The sequence below is a fragment of the Neovison vison genome, chromosome 11, assembly GCF_020171115.1.
Source record: "Neovison vison isolate M4711 chromosome 11, ASM_NN_V1, whole genome shotgun sequence".
NCBI lineage: Eukaryota > Metazoa > Chordata > Mammalia > Carnivora > Mustelidae > Neogale > Neogale vison.
The window spans coordinates 163,644,837-163,666,686 of record NC_058101.1 but is presented as its reverse complement, the minus strand read 5'-3'; the positions used below and the strand labels follow the sequence as shown (position 1 = coordinate 163,666,686).

Here is a 21,850-nt window from a genome sequence, read left to right as displayed (position 1 = left end):
CCCCAAACACCCGCCAGCCCCAGCTGCCATGTGCTATCATAATGTAGAAAAGCCTGTTTTGTTTGATTCTTGTTACCAGATTTGCAGCCATACCTTAATGGTAAAAAACGGGTCCTGTAAAGGATTGCTCCGAGCGTCCACTGAACCTCCTTGTCATAAACTTGTAAGGCTGTCTTTAAATTTTTATAGTTGACAGGAAACGAAAAGCCCCTGTGAAACACCTCGAACATCCAAGCCGACTTGAAGCACTGATACCTAGAAACACCAAGCACAAACCTAAGTGGGATTCACTTATTTGTCAACACGACCCGTTCGGGGGGACGGCCTTCCCCCGCCCCCACGGTGGGTGCAGAGGCCTCACTAGGCCGGCGCTCCGAGCAGACAAACCAACTGTGTGCACTTCTAGTTGACCGACTTGGTTTGTACCCCTTGTCCCACAACCCAAACAGTTCACCTGCCAGAATCACTTAGCGCATGGAACTTGGTCTCAGCAGGATTTCACACCTTGCCATGACAGATTTTTTCTCCTCAGGCATTCCCTCATTTACTTTCTGATAAATACTGAGCAAGTTCCAACTTCTTTGGACCTCAGTTTCTTTATTATAAAATGAGAAGGCAGAAGGGTCCTTTTCAGCTCTGATAGTGTAGGATTCTAAATATCAGAGGCTTACTTATTGCAAAGTGCTGGGCTAAGTTAGTAATGAGATATAATAGCAAGTAATAAGATAACCCATGTCATTTAAATGACTTATGATGACAGGATCTTAAAAAGCAACAAATAATTATGAAATAAGGCAGAACCTGATAAATGCCACTAGGGAGACATACTGTGTCCTCTAGACACTGAGAGAGGGATGGAGTCTGCTTGAATGGGCAGAGCGAGACTCGACAAGGTCAGCGTCTGACCTGACTCTGAGGTCTGGCCAGGACTTCAACAAAGCAGGGGGTGAACAAGGGAACTCTAGATGGAAGGAATAGCAAAACTGAATAAAAATTGTCGGATACATTTGCACACAAGTATCTGCTGTCCCGTTTGAAAGGAGCCCAGGGTACATGAAGGAGAAACCGGGATCAATGAGGATGCAAAAGTAGGTTGGGGTCAGGGTGTGGCAAGCCAGGGGCCAACACTGAAGCATGGTTTCTGGAAAGCGCGTGGTTCAGCCACCCTCTGCTTACTTCAGCCGGTGGAGGTCGGCATGGGAAGCGTAGAGTCCGCGGTCAAAGCGTTCCCGCAAGATCGACCACTTTGTTGCACAATAATCCTGGAAGAAATTTCACCCCAAATAAATCATCGGTAAGGTGAAACAGTTTCTTCATTTTCAAAAGGGTTTACCAGATTCATATTCCTAACCAAGAGATACTTCCAATCAGGCAACACAAACTTAATTTCTATACATAACGGGAAGACAAGATGCACAAGCTTCCAGCAGACACTGATTAGTGGAGAGTGCATGTTCTGTCTTAAAATGCTGCTGAAGTTATAGTGACAGAGAATTTCACTGCCCATAACCAACCTCTTCAACACTGCTTACATTTCCCCCTGTGTGACTGCCTGTGCCAGGCATAAACTTTGGAACAGTGAAGTGGTACTTTAGCTAGGTCAGAGTGGGTACCTGCTTCTGTGGCACCACAGTACAAGGCTCTGGGAACACCAACAGGATTCCAAAAGGCCCGCCTTTAGAAGGGAAAGACATGCCATCTTTTCCTGAAGTTATTTGTAATAATACTGATAGCTAACAGTTACGGAGCACTAAGTGTCTTTTCTGAACACAATACTTAAAACCATTCCTTGGCATGGCTAGGACTCCAACCTCTATTTCAAGGATGAAGAAACGGAGGCTCTGAGAGATGGTGAAGCGTGCGAAAGGGGACACAGAACAACACTCGGTCTGGGGTGAGAGGCAAGGACAGGCATTTAGGGCAGAGCAAACCCCGTGAACGAAGACAAGAGGGCAAGCAGCTTAGATGCCAGGGAAACTAAGAGCTGTCTGCAGTGATGAGAGTAAGGGCATGCTGGGTGGGGAGAGGAGGCCCCCGAGAGGGGAAGACATCCAAAAGCATCTTCAATTTATCCTGGTATGAAAGGAAGCTGCTAAAGACTGTAAAAAGGAGAGGGGCCAGCACTTGTGTCTTGGACAGAACTCTCTGGGAGCAGCATGAGGCATGAACGAAGGAGGGAGACCAGAGGCAAGAAGACCGACTGGGAGGTTCCTGCAGGTGACAGCCACAGGCCTCACTAGGGCAGTGAGAGCAGGACACAAAGCAGGGAAGGCTTTGAGAGAGGATATGCATGAAGTAATGTGCTAGTTGACTGATTGTGGGGCGTGTGTGGCGAGGCTGGAATGGATGGCAGGGAGAAGCCTAGAACTCAAATTTTGGGAGGTGGACTGGATGGTCAGGGATGCCATTAACCAGGCAGCATCACAGAATGAGGGAACAGAGAGAAAATGGTGGGTCTGTTTTGTGTCATGAAATCTAGTAGGCAGGGGTCAGGCCTGGAGCGTCTTCTTACAGGCAGTGGCAGCAACTCATGAGCATGGATGAGACCATCAAAGAGCCTGAAGGTCCAAGGGCCAAAGGTGGCTGTCGGGGATCACCCAGGGTTAAGGGGTATAAAGGTGGGGAACCCTTGAAAGAGCCTAAGCAACCATCAGAAAGGCAGGAGCCAGCAAGAGAACAGGGGTCCTGGCAGCTAAGCGACAGAAAATCTGCCGGGAGTGGCCAGATCATGGCTACATTATCACCTCGAAGTACACAAGTCTGTCACCTGGAAGCCACTAATGCTCAGAGCGGCTCATGGAGTGGTGGGCAGAAGTCAGTGGACTTCTCACTCCTACTAGGACTGCATCTCTTGTTCAACCAAGGGAACAGGATCCCCAGCAGACTGCCCTACATCCTTCCATCCTCCACCTTCCCTTTCTCTTGACCCAGGCCTCTCAAAGTGCAGGAGGGACACAAGCTGCCACTGTCCACATGAGTCTCTCAGAAGCATGCGGAGGAAGAGGATGTCTTTGAAGGTTACCTTTGCAGCTTTAGTAAACGTAGCAGCATTGTAATCCCCCCCCATTCGTAACACATCTTCAGTGCAATAGTAGAACTCTGAAAAGCCATAGAATTCACTGTTTTGGAAGTGAATTGGGGGCTGGTAGACACCGTTGAGGGAAGTCTGTGTCTCATTCGTTTTATTCATGAAAGGCTGGATGGTCTCTCGACATAGGTCAAAGTCTCCTGTTCCCCGGAGGTACATGGTCTGTCCATTTTGCTGGATTTCATCTTTAATGTCTAGGGGTAAGCAGGGGTCCAGGTATGGAGTATCAGGAGCCAGACCCGTCTGTTTCCCCAGGAGCCTACAGGACAAAAAGAAACTTGATTTGAGACTGACAGAAAACCATTTTTTGAAGAAGCAGCTGCAGGTCAGTGTTTCTCAAGACATTCTATGGACCGTGAGCTCAGCAAGGTGTTCTGTGGGAATGAAAATGGATTCTGGGGTCATGAGGTTAGGGAAACAGGTTCTTGAACCCCTCTTGGAGATTCACCATCCATGCACATGCGTGTAGGGCAGACACTGTAACAGGGTCCAGTGAAACAGCTACCTGGTGAGATGACCAGTGCTTTCAGTGCCCAGGAACGTGGCCTGATGCTCTCAGCCTGTTTGGGTGCCTATGCTCCTCTTGGTTTCAAGTTCACTGCAGCTGAATGCCTACCAACTGTGTCATTCCCAATCCTGTTCTGCCACTCGAGCCTGTGGGTTTCAGTGTATAGAGATGAAATGTGACTGTGGAAAAAGGTCATTGGCCCCAGGCTCCATGCCTTGGAGGCAAGGTGCTTACTTGAAAACTACTGTCAAACTCAGTACTAGCAAAGCTGAAAAAAATTGGGAAAATCTAGAAGAACTGGTATCAAGTTGCTTCACAAATGTTTGCTAAGCCCTTGGTAGTCTTTAAAGAAGCCAAACGACACTGAGATGAGCAGATGCAGGGCAGGCCAGAGCTATGACGGCGGTAGCCTAAGAAGAAAGAGCTATGACGGCGGTAGCCTAAGAAAAAACCTCAGTCTGGAACAAAGACTGGCTCATGAATACCTAAGCTAAAACAAAGTGCCAACAGTTACATTCCATTTTGGATTCTACTTCAACTGATTTTTAAAAATTAATCAACTATTGATCCCAATTGCTACAGATAAGAGTTTCTATTGTTAATTCAAGGTTCTAAGACATTCCATGGACAAGATATCTTAACTGTCCTCTGAAATGCACTGCGCTTAGGACTGACTTCCTGATATGATTTCCCTGCACTAAGATCTGTCGTCCCCTGTACATACTCACTGCTAAGCCACTGAGGAACCGGAAAGAGCTCACAACCACTGGGTTTACTTTAGTGTTTGATACTGTGACATCACACGGGCCTAAAAAGGTGTTTAAATTTTATTATCCGTCACTCGAATGACAAGTTTTTTATTCCTAAGATCAAGGCAACTCAAAATGCACTTGAATGTAATAAATTAAGGTCTTTGCCATTAATTAAAAATGTCTTATTTTAAAAACTCAGTTGCTATTGATGGCGAAGAGATAACTATGTATTTCAAGGCTCAATTCCTCACATATATAAAAAATGATGACTAATGTTTATAATCATTATAAAAGTCCAAGATGGCTTAGTCAGCAAAGTGTCCGACTCCTGATTTCAGCTCGGGTCATGATCTTGGGGTTGTGTGATCGAGCCCCTCATCAGCCTGCACACTCCGTCCAGAGTCTGCTTGAGATTCTCTCTCCCTCTGTCCCTCCCCCTGCTCACACACACTTGCTCTAAATACACCATAAATAAAATCTTAAAAAAATAAGTCTGAGACTAGTCAAATGTACTTCAACACTACTGTTTTTAGCTCCCCTGCAACTACATTAAGAAGGGCCACTGAACTGTCATACACGTTTGACATTAAAGCCAATTACTAAAAATTAGCATTGCAGGTGTTTCTCTGAAGTTCTAACTCAAACATCACTAAAGAAGTATTCCTATATAAGACTATTATAAAAAATAATTATACCAAAATGTAGTATATAATATACTACATTTAAAAGAAACTATGGGACTACCAATCTCTTAACTAACACCATTCAATTAATGTCTGGAGCAGAAGAAGAACAAGTTTTTATGGCTCTTCCTATTCACATAGGAAAGATCAAAGAACTATATACTACCATTTATCTCTATAAATTGGGATTTTTTCCCCTTCAAAACCAATCATCGAAACAAGGAAAACTAAACACAGTAATTAACAGGATATCTTATATAACTCCACAATTCAGGTATTTTTATTCATCCAAACAGCTTTGCTTTTCTTATGCCCCAATTTCAAATAAATAATTGCTATATACTTAAACTTATAAATTTAAACTAAAGTGCTGATTTAGGGACACCTGAGTGGCTCAGTCAGTGAAGCGTCTGCCTTCAGCTCAGGTCATGATCTCAGGATGCTGGGATTGAGTCCTGCCTCGGGCTCCTTGCTTGGTGGGGAGGCTGCTTCTCCCTTTCCCTCTGCCTGCTGCTCCCCCTGCCTTTACTCTCTCTCTGACAAATAAATACAATACAATACAATAGTGTTGCTTTTATTTGTTTTATATATTTTCTATAGCAGAATTTTTTATAAACTCAGTTTTTTTTTTTTTTTTTTTTTTTCGGTAAAAATCAGGGCAATTTTATTTATGATGATGTAAATTTAGGATGACATAAATACCCAAGACTCCACGTTTGGATGCATGGGTGAGATAAGGACCGAGCCCAGGCCTTCTGCTTCTCCTTGGGATTCCTGGGGGCAAACTTCTCTTGCAGTGTCTCCCATATGTCTTTATTCATTTCCTTAAACTCTCTCAAGTTGTCTGTGGACAGGATCAGCTTGTACTCCTCCATGAACAGGCTGCTGAAGCTTGTGTCTCTGGGACGAGGGTACTTGTGTTTGTAATAGTTCAAATGGAGTTGTGCTAAGCTCTCATACATCTGACCACAGGCCTCAGGTTCTGGAATATGGGTGTTCTCTCCCTCCTTAAAGGCCTGTCTTACCCTGTGCCGCAGGTAAGTGCCCAAGTCCCAGCCCTATTTGCTCTCATCCACTGGCCAGTCCTCACAGAGCTTAAGGAAATGCTCATAGCAGCTGGTCACAATTTTGGGCCCCTCATAAACACATTTTTTAAAAGTTTCACTGCTAAAAATGTTTAAAATCACTAACTTAGACTTGTAAATCACTTCTTTCTCTTGAATAACTTCTTTCTCTATGGTCTTATCCACTAAATGACTGCACAGGCTGGTTTTCCAGAACACCATCAGAACATCAGGTAATCCCCTTCCATCCTCAATGACAATCTGATCATCACTTACTGGAGGCCTCTGGGACATCTGTAGAGGCCCAGGTGCTGCGTTTCTCAAGGGCTCTGCAATGTGAAATACACTACCCAGGGCTCAAAACTGCCTCAATACATTAACAGTGAAATCTCTAATCTACGGAGGTCTGGGTCTGAGGGAGAGATCTTCCTTCGGAAGCTGGAAGGGTTCAGAGCCAAAGACATATGCTGTCCCTTCATTTCTCAGCTGCCAGGGGAGTCAAAAGCTGACAGTGCTGATATACTTCTGTTGCTTGAGGTCTCCCTGCTTTGCCTGGATATGTTTTCTATGAGGAGATACCAAGGTTTGAAAGTGAATGCTACGAAGTGGAAGGTGCTTTACCTGTTCTTTTGAACGGTGCTGGCAAATATTCGGTCTTCGTACCTCTGTCGAGCAGCATTGCCACCAAACCCAAGAAATGTGGCCACATAGACTCGGTATACATGCTCAGTTTGGTGAACATCACATCCCAAGTTAAATTCAGCTAACAAGTTCTTAGCTACTTCTTCCTGCAGGTGCAAGGATAAAAGACTTCACTATTTAAAGCAATACAAAAACAATAACCTCCTGTGAAAAAGGATCTAAAAAGATTCCCATCTAAAAGCAGCAAAAATGTCTGCTTCTGCATTTCCCAAGGACCCTTCCAAGCATCCTTCTGAATTCAATATGACAATTTTGACTTAAGAGATTTCAGATTGCTGCACATCTGTGATACTGTTGCTTTTTGGAAAGGGAAGTTCATACACTCCGATGTAATATACGTACTTTGGAAAGACATAGTTCATACCCTCCAATGTAGTATACATACTTATGGAAGCCTATGTTTTAGAAATAATTCTAAACATTTTAAAGTCTCTACATACAAAGATGACCTCTGTGTTCTGTGAGAGAAAAAAACAAGTGTCATCTAAATCTACAACTCTGGGGCACCTGGGTGGCTCAGTTAAGTGTCTACCTTTGACTCAGATCATGACTTTGGGATCTTGGGATCGAGCCTGCATCAGGCTCCCTGTTCAGCGCAGGGTCTGCTTCTCCCTGTCCCTCCGCCCCTATGCTCCTGCTCCTGCGCTCTCTCTCTCACTCTCTTTCTCAAATAAATAATAAAATCTTTTAAAAAAATTATTTTTAAGATTAGAAAAAAATCTACAACTCCAAGGAGGGCTTAGTTAATTATGGTAATCAATAGTATGTGGAGGAACATGCTTATGCACTATTAAACGAGGGATATAAAATTATATAAACAGTAAGATTACAACAACCATATTTTTAAAAAAAAACTATAAAACTATAAATACAGAAAAATGAATGAAAAGAAATACACCAAAATGCTACAATGATTGTTTTTGGATGACACACCCATAGAAAAGTTTTAACCCTGATTTTTCAGTATTTTTTTCGAAACTTGCTTTCTATGTATTTTTTACTTTGTCTTGAGGGGGAAAACACAACTTTTAACAAAAGGTATAATAGTTTCTAGAGGCATGTGGGGATGAGAAGCAGGACACAGATATCGTTGTATTTGAATTTACAAAGCATTTCTGTAAAGAGCTTAATAAATACGCCAGTAACAGCGAACACTAGGCAGCTGGCAGTACATCAGCTATGTTATATGCACTATCTCATCTCAGCCTTATAAAAGCCCCGTGTGAGAGCTGCCTGCATGGACCTCTACAGATGAAGAACCTGCCTCCCAGGAGTTAAACGATGTGCTTAAGGTCGCGTTTAGTGAGGCTCACGTGATGATGGAGGCCAGGCTTTTTTAACCACTACACCACACTAAGGGGAAGTGCAGGAAACCAGGTTTTAGTAGGAATTTACAGTTGAGTGGAAAGAGAGTCTTAAAGATGTGTAGCAGTTCAGGAACACATCCGGAAACTTTCCTGGTGCTCTCTAGACAAGGCTGCCCAGCCTATTGGGAAACTATAGGTAATGACTACGGACCCTGAGGGGCACGGGAGAAAACAGTGGAAATCCTAAGTTCAGAAATGTGCAAACAGTGCATACAAACCTCAATTCTTTCTAGAAAAGTCAAAAGCTGTCTGAGCCTTGAAAGAAACCCCAGTACATTCCCCAGCTATAACTTAAGAAATGTGATGCTATTACATTATGTTTTACAGTATCTGTTGAGAAAAGAAGTGACTGAAGAGAAAATACAAAAAAAATTCAAGCATGTGACTAAAATTTATACCAAACAAAAACGCCCAGTTCAGAAAACAAACCAGCTGACTTCAATGAACAAACACAAACGGCTTAGCGGAGGTTTGCGTGGCTTTCTCCTGACTCCATTCTCCTGGGTTGGGAAGGTAGGGCCTCAGCAAGCATAGTAAAGATGTGTTCAGACTCAGAAAACAAGACAAAAATGGATGGAGACATGTTAAAGGAAAACCAAACCAAACAGAAGAAAATTTGTACGGATAGTAACCTGCTGTGAGGAGGCAAAGCTTACAGTTTTGGGAACTTCGTACGCTATCTGAGTCGACACGCCGCCCATGTCCAGAATACCGGCTGTCCTTTTACGGAGAATAGCTTCCCTGCTTTCACTACCAGGAATGTTAACCTCCACAACTGCCTCCTCATCTGCAAATAACAAGAAATATCCGTTGGAACAGAACCACCCTGGAAAATGGGGATCTTCTTGTGAGTCCCCTTGTTTCCATGGTACTTATCTTAAGCCCATCTGGGCAAACTCAGCCTACTCCTCCCACCTATAGTCAAGTTCATAGTGGGAAAGAGCAGCTCCTCTATCTACTCATACCCACTTAGCTGTGTCACAAAACTTGGCTCCTGGGGGTGCCTGGGTGGCTCAGTCGGTTAAGTGTGTCTGCCTTCAGATCAGGTCATGATCCCAGGGTCCTGGGATCAAGTCCCACATCAGGCTCTCTGCTCAGCGGGAAGTCTGCTCCTTCCACTCCCTCTGTTCCCGACTCATGCTGTATCAAATAAATAATATATATATATTTTTAAAAGATTATTTATTTATTTGACACAGAGAGAGAGATCACAAGTAGGCAGGAGGCAGGCAGAGAGAGAGAGAGAGAGAGAGAGAGGAGGAAGCCCTAGACTCCCCACTGAGCCCGATGCAGGACTTGATCCCAGGACCCTGGGATCATGACCTGAGCCAAAGGCAGAGGCTTTAACCCACTGAGCCACCCCAGGCACCCTCAAGTAAATAAAATCTTTATAAAACAAAACGTAGCCCCCTTTTTATCCTTTGGGATTAGACAGAACAGCCTCATTTCCAGTCAGACAAGTTGGTTGGAAACATGATACTTACCATCCTCAATATGCTCGAATCGTCCAAGGACAAAATTAATGCCAATCCAAGCATACACACCTACAGACATTTCACAGGGGGAAGATAAGAAGGATAAAGTTCTAAGATACTTTTTATAACTTTTATCCATGCAGTTAGCACAAACAACTCATTTACTTTACTCCCTGACAACCTACCAACACATTATCTGAAATAAAGCATCCCTGATAATGTATTTTGTATTCTCCTAGTGGCTTTCCAAGAACTCTCAACTTTAAAATGTGTAATTCTTATCATTTACATGGGTAAAAATAGAATTCCCTCAATGCCAGCTTTCATTTGGAACTTTTCTGAAATAATGGAGTTTTTACTTCATGAAGTTAAGCCTATCAACAGCAAGCTTGAAAAAAACAAATAAACTCTGACTCTTCCAGTTCCTTCATCCCTTGCTTTCACTCAGTTGCCAAGCCTCGTTCCCCTTCTACATTCCCTCTACCCACTTCATTTCCACCTTGATTTAAGCTGTTACAGAGACCCAGTCAATCTCCCTGTCCTCCTCCCCCACTCCAACCCATGCTATTCTCTGCTATTGGCCTGACTTCTAGAACAAAGGGCAAACACCCCACAGCCTGACAATCCAAGACCTCTTGGATAAAACCTTTTTGTTTTTCTTGAATAAATCAGACATGTAACATTGTGTAACTTTAAGGTATACATTGTATTACTTTGATAGGTCTATACACTGTGGCCCTTGCCAAGTTTCATACAGTATTACTGCCTATACTCATTATACTGTCCACTAGAACTCTATGGCTTGTTACTCATTCCAAGTTTGCACCTTTAAACACCATCGATCTTATCAACCCCCATTCCCTGGTAACCGCCATTTTATTCCGTTTTTCTCATAGGTTTGACTTTTTCAGATTCTACAAGTAAGCGACATAAAACAGTACTGTCTTTCTCCATTGGACTTATCTCACTTAGGATCATGTGCTCAAGGTCCATACATCTTGTCACCAATGGCAGGATATCCTCCTTTCTCATGGCTGAATATTACATTGTGTATATGTACTACATCATTTTTAACCATTCATCCATTGATGGACCCTTGGGTTGTTTCTCTAACTTGGTTCTTGTAACTAACACTGTTATAAACATGGAAGTGCAGATATCCTATTGAAATCCAGTTTTCATTTTCTTTGGGTATATACCTGGAAATGTTATTACTGGATTGTATGGTACACCTAACCAATTTTTTGAGGAACCTCCACATTGTTCTCTGTAGTGCCTGGGCCAATTTACACTCCCACTTACAACGTATAAGGCCTTTTCACCACATTCTTGCCAGCACCTGCTACCTTGTCTTCTCAATGACAGCCATTCTAACAGGTATGAAATAAAATCTCACTGTGGTTTTGCTTTGCATTTCCTTGACAATTAGTGATGCTGAGCATCTTTTTATGTTCCATTGGCCATTTTGCTGTCCTTTTTGGAAAATGTCTATTTAGGTTTTTTTGTTTGTTTGTTTTAAAGATTTATTTATTTGAGAGCGAGTGAGCAAGGATGGGGGGAGGAGCAGAGGGAAAAGGAGAATCTCAAGCAGACTCCCTGCTGAGCACAGAGCCCGATGTGGGGCTCCATCTCACATTCCGAGATCACGACCTGAGATCATGACCTGAGCTGAAACCAAGAGTCTGATGCTCAACTGACTGAGGCACCCAGGTGCCCCATGTCTGTTTAGTTTTTAATCAAATTGTGTCTTAATTTAATAAGTCATACGAGATCTTTATATATTTTGGGTACTAACTCCTTGGCCAATATATGGCTTACAAAAATTTTCTCCTATTCTGTACGTTGTTTTTTCATTGTGTTAATTGTTTGTTTTACTGTGTAGATGCTTTTGAGTTTGATATAGTCCTATTTGTTGGCTTTTGCTTTTGTTATTTGTGCTGTTTGGTGTCATGTCCAAAAAATCATTGCCATGACTAATACTGATGAGCTTCCTCCCTACGTTTTCTTCTAAGAGCTTATGATATCAGGTTTCATGTTTAACTCTGATCCCTTTTGAATTAGGTTTTGCAAGTGGTATGAGACAAGGGTCTAATTTCATTGTTTAGCATGTGTTTCCTCAGTTTTCCCAGCACCATTTGTTGAAGAGACTATCCTTCCCCCACTGGATGTTCTTGGCTCCCTTACTGGGTATTAGTTAGCAATATATGCTGGGATTTAATCCTGGGTTTTCTATTCTGTTCCACTGATTGATGTGTCCTATTTTTTTTTAATGCTAGTACCATATTGTTTCTATTAACATTGCTTTGTAGAATGGTTTGAAATTGAAGCATGATACCTCCAGCTTTGCTCTTTTTTCTCAGGATTGTTTTGGCTATTAGGGGTCTTTTGTGATCCACACAAATTTTAGGATTGTTTCTTCTGTTTCTGTGAAAAATGCTTTTGGTATTTCGATGGGGGCTGCATTAAATCTGTAGATGGCTGGGCACCTGGGTGGCTCAGTGGGTTAAAGCCTCTGCATTTGGCTCGGGTCATGATCACAGGGTCCTGGGATCAAGCCCCAAGTTGGACTCTCTGCTCAGCAGGGAGCCTGTTTCCTCCTCTCTCTCTGCCTGCCTTTCTGCCTGCTTGTGATCTCTGTCAAATAAATGAATAAAGTCTTTTAAAAAAATATGTAGATGGCCTTGACTAGTATGGCAATTTTAACAAAATTAATTCTTCCGGTCCAGGAACATAGGTTGTCTTTCAATTTGTCTTCTTCCATTTCTTTCAGTCAAGTCTTAAACAGTTTTTATTGTAAAGATCTTCCACCTCCTTGCTTAAGTTTATTCTTATTTTATTCTTATCTAAAACTTGATACCATTGTGAATGAGATAGTTTTATTTCTTTTTCAGATGCTTCACCGTTAGGGTAAAGGAATGCAACTGATTTCTGTATGTTGGTTTTCAATCTTGCCTCTTTACAGAAACTGTTGATTAATTCAATGACTGACAGCTTTTTGATGGACTCTTTAGGATTTTCTATAATTAAGATCATATTATCAGTAGATAATGATAGTTTTACTTTTTCCTTTCTGATCTGGATGTCTTTTCTTTGTCTTGCCTAGTTACTCTAGCTAAGACTTCCAGTACCATACTGAACAGGAGTGATGAGAGCAGGTATCCTTGTCTTATTCCCGATCTTAAAGGAAATGCTTTCAATTTCTCTCCATTGAGTCTAATGTTAGCTCTGAGTTTGTTAAATGTGGTTTTTATTATGTTGTTTCTTCTTTACCCACTGTTTAGAATTTTTATCATGAAAAGATGTTATATTTTGTCAAGTGCATTTTTTACAATACTTTTTTGAGATGATCACATGATTATTTTATTTCCACCCTGCTCTTTATTATTTCCTTCCTTCTGCTAACTTTGGGCTTCATTTGTTCTTCTAGTTACTTGAGGTGTAATGTTTTACTGTTTATTTGAGATCTAATTTCTCAATATATGCTTCTATTGCTGTAAATTTTCTTCTCAGAACTGCTCTTGTATATTCTGTAATATTTGCTATGTTCTATTTCCATTTTAATTTGTTTTGAGATAATTTTTTATTTCCTTTTGAATTCTTCTTTGACCTACTGGTTTAGAAGTATGCTGTTTCATTTTCACATATTTGTAGATTTTCTCACCTTCCTCTTGTTGATTTCTAGTTTCATACCATTGTGTTCAGAAATGATGGCTGCCATGACTTCAATCTTCCTAAACTTGTTAAGACTTCCTCTGTATCTCTCATATGATCTAACCTGGAAAATGTTCCACGTAGACTTGAAAAGATGTATATTCTGCTGTTATTGGATGGGATGTCCTGTATATACCTGTTAAGTCCATTTGCGCTAACATGTGGTTCAATTCCAATATTTTGCCTTGCTGATTTTCTGTTTGGGTGATTCATCCATTGGTGATAGCGGGATTCCGAAGTTCCCAGCTATTATTGTATTGTTCTCTATTTTTCCTTTAAGACCTGTTAGTATTTGCTTAATATATCTCAATGTTTCGATGTTGGGAGCATATATACTTATGTTCTTCTTGAAGTACTGGCCTGTTTATCATCATAAAATGACCTGCTTTATCTCATTACCCTTCTAGCTTTCCAGTCTATTTTGTCTGATATGATATATATATATATATGGCTATGCCTGCCTTCTTTTGGTTTCCATTTGCTTGGAAAAGTCTATCTGTGTCTTAGAGCGGAAACGAGTCTCCTATAGGTGGCATATAGTTGGGTCTTGTTTTTTTAAATCTATCCAGCCATTCTGTGACTTCTGATTGGTAAATTCGATCTGTTTACATTTAGAGTGATTACTGATCTGTAAGGATTTACTACTGCCATTTTATGTTTTGCCTTCTGGTTATTTTGTCTCTCCCTTGTTTTCTTCCTTCTTTACCCTTGTAAGTTTGTGGTCCTCCAAGGTTTCCACAGTTTGCTTAGTGTCCCCCTTTTTTTAATGTTTTGTGTCTCTCTGCTCTGATGTTTGCTTTGTGGTTTACATAAAACATCTCATAGATAGAAGTCGTTTTTCTACTGATAGCAATTTATCTTTGTTCACCTATAAACTTTCTATCCCTTTTACTCTTCCCTTTTTATATTTTTGATGTCACAAGTTATCTTTTTTATGTTGTGATGTTGTGACCAAGTTATAGCAGCTATGTTTACTTTTTTTTTTTCCAATTTATTTATTTTCAGAAAAACAGTATTCATTATTTACCACCCTGAACGCGCCCGATCTCGTCTGATCTCGGAAGCTAAGCAGGGTCGGGCCTGGTTAGTACTTGGATGGGAGCTATGTTTACTTTTAATGCTCTTTTTCCTTTAACCTTTGTACTTGTTTAATATACTATTCCAAAAACGTTAGTTTTTCTACTTATGACCTTAATCAGATTTTGTGTGCCTTCCTCTTTTCATTCCAGCTTGAAAAGCTCCTTTCAACATTTCTTGTAAGTTGTTTGGGGGTGGTGAACTCCCTTAGCTTCTGTTTGTCTGGGAAAGCCTTTATTTCACCTTTATATCCAAAGGATAACTTTGTCAGAGTATTCTCAGCTGGCAATTTGTATTTTTTAATACTTTAAGGTGTCATTCCACTCTCTCCTGGCCTGTAGAGCTTCCACTGAAAAATATGCTGATATTGACAGAACTTCTTTTGTAGGTTACTGTTTTTTTCCCCCTAGTTTCCTTCAAAATAATTTATTACTGTCTTTTGACAGTTTTAATGTAATGTGTCTCAGAGAAGGTCTTTTTGCACTAAGATAAATAAAGTGGTCTGTTAGCTTCATAGACCAGAAAGAATCCAGTTCTTTCCCTGGGTTTGGGAAGTTCTCTATTACCTCTTTAAATATGCTCTCTTCTCCTTTTGGGATACCTTCTAATCTTATGTTGGTTCTGCTAAAGGAGTCTGATAGTTTTCACAAGGTTTCTTCACTTAGTTTTTGCTCCTCTTTTACGGGAACCATTTTTATATTCCTTAGTTTTTGCTCCTCTTTTACGGGAAAAGAGGAAACCTTAGTTTTTGCTCCTCTTTTACGGGAACCATTTTTATATTCCTATCCTCAAGCTTGCTTATTCTCTCCTCCATCTGCTCTATTTCCAAGGCATTCGAGTGCATTCCTCATCTCATGTATTGACTTCCTCAGTGCCAGAATGTTTGGTTTTTTAGAAGTTTAATCTCTTTGGTAAAGTATTCCTTCTTTTCATTAATTTTATTCTGGAGATCAGTGTATTAGCTCACTGAATTTCTTTATAATAGTATTTTAAATTCTTTATCAGTTAGATTTAAATATTCTATGTCTTTAGGCTCAATTACTGGAAAACTGCCATGTTCTTTTTGTGATACCATATTAACATGATTTTTCAATGTATGATTAAAAAGTGCTCTTTCTGCTGCATTTCAAGTCATGGACACCTTTCTTATTAGGGAAGGCTTTTTTTAACTTTGGTTCTAACAATGTCGGTAATTTAAAAAAAAAAAAAAAAGGATGACCGCAGAGTTTGTGGAACTGTGTTTAGTACTTGGGGCAACCACAGCCTGATAGGTGATCCTTAGGTGGGGGTGGGGGATCCAGGGGTCCATGGGTGATCCTCTTGCCAGAACCCTGGGGCAGAGAGCAGGAAATACATGCCTTCAGTTCTCTGAGCCTTCTTCCCTTTTCCTTTCCCTCCTCTCAGTCACTGCGATCTCTACTCAGAGAGATCAGCTGGCACGAACTGCCGGGTAAACCCCTAACTCACCACCTTCATCCTCTGCCTCCTCTGCTACAAAAATCGTGTGGGTCCCCTGCTGCCCCTGCCGCCACTTGCCTGGCTCCATGGCCTCCTCTGAGGTTCAAGTCACCCATTTTCAGATGGGTGTATGTGCTGAGTGTCCTATGCAGAGCTGCTTTCTCTGGGTTATAGATGTTTGATTAGTTTTAAATCAAAAGGAAGGGAAAAAAGGAACAACTCACGCTGCCACAACACGGACATCACCAAGACCTGTCCAACTTTTCTTCTTACTACCACTTTTCAAAAGGGCCATATGCCACTCAAACTATTTTTGTTCCTTTGTCCACAGTACAGCTTTTCTAACCTATGCAGACTCAGATCATTTCTTCTGCTTGGAATGTACTTCCTATCCTTCTCTCAGAGCCCAACCCTTACTAGGCTCTGGCACACTTATTGCTAGTTATCCCACAGTTTAAACTGTCACTTGCTCTACGATGTCCCTAGCAAGGAAAAAACGAAGCAAAACTCCCTTTTGCAAACTCCCACAGTACTCTTGCTTATCTTCCTTACGGCACCTAACACTATCTCATGTGGCAGCTAACTGTGTACCTCACTCGTCTGTGAACAGCTCAATGGCAGTATTTGAGTTTCACCCAGTTTGTATTTTCTACAATGTCCTTCCCAGAGGAGGCATGAACGATGATTTTGAAATAGGTGCTTTTGGTCTTCATTTCTAGCAAACTAGTCCCCAAATAATATCCCACTGATTTTTCACTTCATTCTCAAGTAGAATCATTTACTTGAAAGCAGAACTAATATTTTCTCAGTGTATCAAAGTCAAGAATTTCCCCTTTGTAGCAAATAAGTTGATAGAAGGCACCAATAACTCAGTAATTATCATAATTACTAAAAGGTGTATACCTTAGGCAAGGAACACAAATCTTTCCTATCCAAATGAATCCAATGTATGTTTCCTAAATGTGGTGAAGACAAGCTAAGTTATTTTTTTAATGGCTTAAGGTTTGGAGAATAAAGGTCACTCATATAACAAACTAACTTTGCCATTTAAAAATAATATTTCAAGCTATGATTTCCTAAATTTTAAGATAGTAAAAGTAATTGAATAATGCGTACACTGGAAAAAACAATGGGGAGGATTTAAAGGAATAACTTCCCAAATTTCAAGTTGAAGACCAATATACCAACCTTCTTGTTTTCCTGAAATCACTTCTGCATGAGAGTCAGAAAATAAGAAGTCAAAGTGCACGGGGATATCAGTCAGGAGGTCCTCCAGGATGGCTTTCTGCTGGCTGGAAGACAACCCCAAAATTGACACATCAAATGGAGCCTACATTTCTCTGTTTGAAAAAGAGAAAGAAAAAAACAAACAAACAAAACAAAACAAAACCACAACAAAACAAAAACTATGGCTCTGGTATGTCCTGTACAAAAACAGTAAATTTTAAAGCCAAAGTAATTCACTGACTAAAACTATTTTAGGAAAAAATCTCATGAGTTGTGTGAATTCTGTGATTCCCAGATATGAAACTACAACTATAATCCCTAAATTAATAACATAGAAAATCAGGGTTTTTTTATATGACCACTTTATAGGTTATGGTTTACTGTTTACTTGATAGTTCACTATTTATAATCAAATACATGAGAAGATTTTTGGTGCATTCTGGCTAAGGGAATAGTTCAGGCTTTATTCCAGGCTTTATTCCAAAGAATAAACAAAGAATTTTTACTGTCTTCCTTTTGGTGATGATAATGAACGAGGAGGAAGGGAAGGAAAAGGGACAGGAGGGAAGGTGGGGAATACACCACCACCATGGCCCACCCCACTCTCTCCCCCACCCCCCACCTCCCCCACCCTCAGGGCCTGGCCTGCCCTGGCCCCATGTGGAGGATCACCTTTCAGGAAGAATTCTCATTCCAGCTGTGCAGAGGATGTAGAGAGGCGTCTCTTTGTGTTTTGCCCGTGGTACATGCTCTGCAGCAAAGTTCAAGAGTGGAGAAATGTAATCACTGACTTTCTCTGGAGAGGTAGCAAATTCTGAAATGCCTACAGAAAAGAGAGCACTTCTGTTAACAAGCAGATAATTAATATGCTATGTTTCTTCAACGGGGCATATTTGAGAGAAATTCTGGCTCTACACCACACTCCCCTAGTTTTTCCCTATCCCTCTAGCAACAACCTTCACAGCCTCTCTTCCTTACGTGGTGGTGGTACTAAATGTTCAGTCTTACCCTCTCTTCTCAGTCTCCAAGAAACTGAGACCTGATTGTGCAACTACTATGTGCCAGACACTGGGATCGACAGCACATGAGCTCACGAGCCTGCCCTCCAGAACATGTTTCCACGTTGTTCAGGCAAGCTCACTCACTCCTTTGGCTGCCACCATCACCTCAGTTCTCCAAATCTCACCAGTAGTCACCAGATCATGTTCCCAACCTCCAGATCAGCATGTGGGAACTGTACCCTAGACATGGCCAGACACTGGCCCTTACAGACCCCAAACTCAACACACACACATAACAAACCTGAATCGAACTTCCACTACAAATCTGCTCCTACTGCTTGTTACCTACCCCAGTGACCACCATCACTAGCCAGCCAGCAGCCCAAGCCAGGATTCTGGATAAATCCCTCTCCCTCTCCCAAATATGTGTTCTGGGTGTCCCTGATCACATCTCCCTGGTTCCTCTCACATTATTTCATTTCTCCTCATCTCTTCTGGCAGCCTGATCCAACACAGGCTCTGCTCCAGTCTTCATGATCTCTTGATCATTCCCTATGTAAAGAGTATCTTCCTGACTTCAAATTTTAAAAGTCCCCAAATTTCTCATCTCACAGATTAGGAAACTCTGGATCCAGAAAAAGGTTTAAGTGATTTGTCAGAGCAGTCAGCAGAAAACAGACTAAAAGACAGATTTTTTTTTTTAACTCCACCTACAATGCTGTTTCAACAGACACCAAGCCCCAACTGATTCAGAATCTATTCAGTAAGGAAATTTCTAGAGCTCTGCTGAAATGCTATACATGAGAGTCCCTGCTTCAGGACCAAGAAGAGCTATAAAAAGGTACTTGAATTTCTACTTCAAATACTTTCTGTAGCATCAGAAAGAACCATGTTAAGCCTATGATGTCCCAAAGGACAACTGCAAGGCATGACAGGTTTTATCTTATTTCAGGTGAGCAGTTTGGTCGCTGATGGAACCTGATATGTGAAACTAGATGAAAAGCAATGTGCTTTATAGAGCTTTATTTTTCAATCTTCTGGGGAATTTTTTATTTGATCAACATTACATTAACCCTGAAAATGTTTCTAGATTAAGAATACATCAAAATTCAAGGAATGGAAAAACAGAAAAGTAAAAATTCACAATCACTCATTAAGAGTTAGAGAAAAAAATGATCATTGTTCATGGAAATTTACTTTGATATTAAAATAATGCTTACATGAGAGACTCCGATTAAATCCCCTCCCTTTAACCTAAGAAACAAGGTAGAGGTTTTGGATTTTGGGACAATATGCTGGCGCCCAGATGCCAAAATATCAAAGAACAATCACCTTATTAAGGGTTGCCTGAAGAAGGAAGTGGGGCCTAAATTATTCAGTGAAGAATGGCGGGGGGAGCTCTCAAAGAACCCACAGTCAATGCCATTACGAGGAATGTCATTTGAGTCAATTTATGAGTCAATGTCATTTATGAGGAAGGGTATTTTATCGTTAAAACTGAACTTCCTTTACATTTACTTATTTGAAATAGGAGAGAATAAGCTACGATGATTATTTTTTATCATCAATTCTCTAATATTTTATAAGACAAATTCCTGGGATTATTTGGGTTTAATATTTTACTATTTAACACAATAGCAAAATGAAATAAAAGTGTTCAATCTCTATTAAGATCTGTGGTCCAGTGTTTTACTTTTTTAAGTTTATTTTATTGTTTCAGTAATCTCTACATCCAACGTGGGGTAAGCTGAGATCAAGTGTCACATGCTCTTCCAAATAAGCCAGCCAAGAACCCCTGTGGTGCGCTGTTTAAATCAGTGATTATCAACTATCAAGACATAAAATGCCTATTGCAAGGTACTCCTGGACCCCTTTCATTCCTAATACTTCTGATAGAAGGGCAATGCCCATGGAAACTATACATGTAGAAAAAAGTTGAGAATGATGGATTTTAATTATTTAATGGAAAAGGCAAATCCCAATTTTTACACAACACACTGACTTAGAAACTGTGATATCTTTAAAAACTGGACATAACAACATTGGCTCTTCTAAGTTCTACAGTCACTCTTACTAAATAATCTAGATGATCAGAAATACATTGGGGGGGCACTGGGGCACATGGGTCAGTCGGTTCAGTGTATGACTCTTGGTTTGGGCTCAGGTCATGATCTCAAGGCTCCTCTGCACTCAGCAGAGTCTGCTTGAGATTCTCTCTCGCCCTTTGCCCCTTCCCCCACCTGCACTAGTACGAGCTCTCCTCTTTCTAATAAATAAATAAGGAAAATATAATCTTAAAAAAAAAAAAAAAGGGCGCCTGGGTGGCTCAGGTCACGATCTCAGGGTCCTGGGATCAAGTCCCACATCGGGCTCTCTGCTCAGCAGGGAGCCTGCTTCCTCCTCTCTCTCTCTGCCTGCCTCTCTGCCTACTTGTGATCTCTCTCTGTCCAATAAATAAATAAAATCTTTAAAAAAAAAAAAAGGAAATACATTGGGCACTTTTTTTTTAAAAAAAGATTTTTATTTATTTATTTGACAGAGATCACAGGTAGACAGAGAGGCAGGCAGAGAGAGAGAGAGGAGGAAGCAGGCTCCCTGCTGAGCAGAGAGCCCGATGTGGGACTCGATCCCAGGACCCTGGGATCATGACCTGAGCCAAAGGCAGAGGCTTTAATCCACTGAGCTACCCAGGTGCCCCCACATTGGGGCACTTTTTAAAAATGAGGGGGAAAAAAGAGAAATATATACCAATGTATTAGACTACAGATATCCATGAATTATCTGAAATTATCCTGTTTTCAGGGATAGCAACCGATGGCCACCAAATAGAAAAAAAAAATCCCTCCATAATTAATGTCAACTAGTAAACACCTGAGTAGACACATGAGTAAGGCACTGTGATAAATGCTGCAGGAGACACAAGAAAGACATGGTTTTGTATATTTTATCAAGGAGTAGTCACCTCATGTGGGATAGACAGAAGAGGGGAAAGAAAGTGAAACAATCAGGTCCTGGCGTGAGCTCTGAACCAGGGTGATGACTTATGGGGAGAGGAGAGAAGGACATGAAAGACCTCACAGAGAATAAAGGACAGAACCTGGTTACCAATCAGATATTTATCTTTTACATACCGGGTTTTATTTTCATAACCACTGGCTTTCGGTTTTTATCCCTCATTTGTCTGATATCCAAAAGATCATGAGGATTGCCATTGTGCCTTGGCCAGCAATAGACGAATATTCGAGACCCACTGCTACCACAGTCCACCACGATACCGTAGTTCACATTGGGGTTATTGGTGTCTGTAGCTTCAATGTCAGTAACTCGTGCCAAGTACCTTGTTCAGAAAAATGAACATATGCTTTTACTGAAACAGAGACTATCATCCTGAATCCGAACGCAACAAATGCAATAAACAAACACCAAGTCCATGAATTCTGAGCTGATCCATCATCGCATTTTTACAACGGGCCAAACGATTAAAGAGTCAAAACAGAACCCAGTGATAGTGATAAAGCTAATCTAAACCAGATACACAGTCATTACTCCTTTTAAGAAGTTCAAACAAGTTCTGAGAACCAAAACTATTCCCAAACTATTGACATTAACTGAAAAATCAGCTTAGAAGATATCACAAGAGAAGCTTATGTTTAAATCCTCTTACTATGTGGATTTGGTGGTTAATGATTAAACAGCTTCTGACAGTTTAATTTTTCCTGCCACATTGTATTCTCTAC

General features: G+C 40.9%; 1 protein-coding gene and 1 pseudogene across 2 annotated transcripts in view; both read right to left on the bottom strand.

Annotated features, from left to right (window-relative positions):
* ENTPD4 (ectonucleoside triphosphate diphosphohydrolase 4) overlaps positions 1 to 21,850 on the bottom strand; it is a 32,431-nt gene that overhangs the window by 1,382 nt on the left and 9,199 nt on the right. The window contains exons 4-12 of one of the 2 annotated variants that reach the window (XM_044225141.1): positions 21,245 to 21,450; positions 17,785 to 17,935; positions 17,074 to 17,177; positions 9,649 to 9,708; positions 8,797 to 8,951; positions 6,717 to 6,883; positions 3,023 to 3,347; positions 1,177 to 1,262; positions 94 to 255 (exon numbers count right to left, since the gene is read on the bottom strand). In XM_044225141.1, coding sequence (XP_044081076.1) covers positions 94 to 255; positions 1,177 to 1,262; positions 3,023 to 3,347; positions 6,717 to 6,883; positions 8,797 to 8,951; positions 9,649 to 9,708; positions 17,074 to 17,177; positions 17,785 to 17,935; positions 21,245 to 21,450 — 1,416 coding nt within the window. The remainder of the gene's footprint in view (positions 1 to 93; positions 256 to 1,176; positions 1,263 to 3,022; positions 3,348 to 6,716; positions 6,884 to 8,796; positions 8,952 to 9,648; positions 9,709 to 17,073; positions 17,178 to 17,784; positions 17,936 to 21,244; positions 21,451 to 21,850) is intronic. The other variant, XM_044225142.1, reaches the window with a different exon arrangement.
* On the bottom strand, positions 5,686 to 6,389 carry LOC122889674 (annotated as a pseudogene).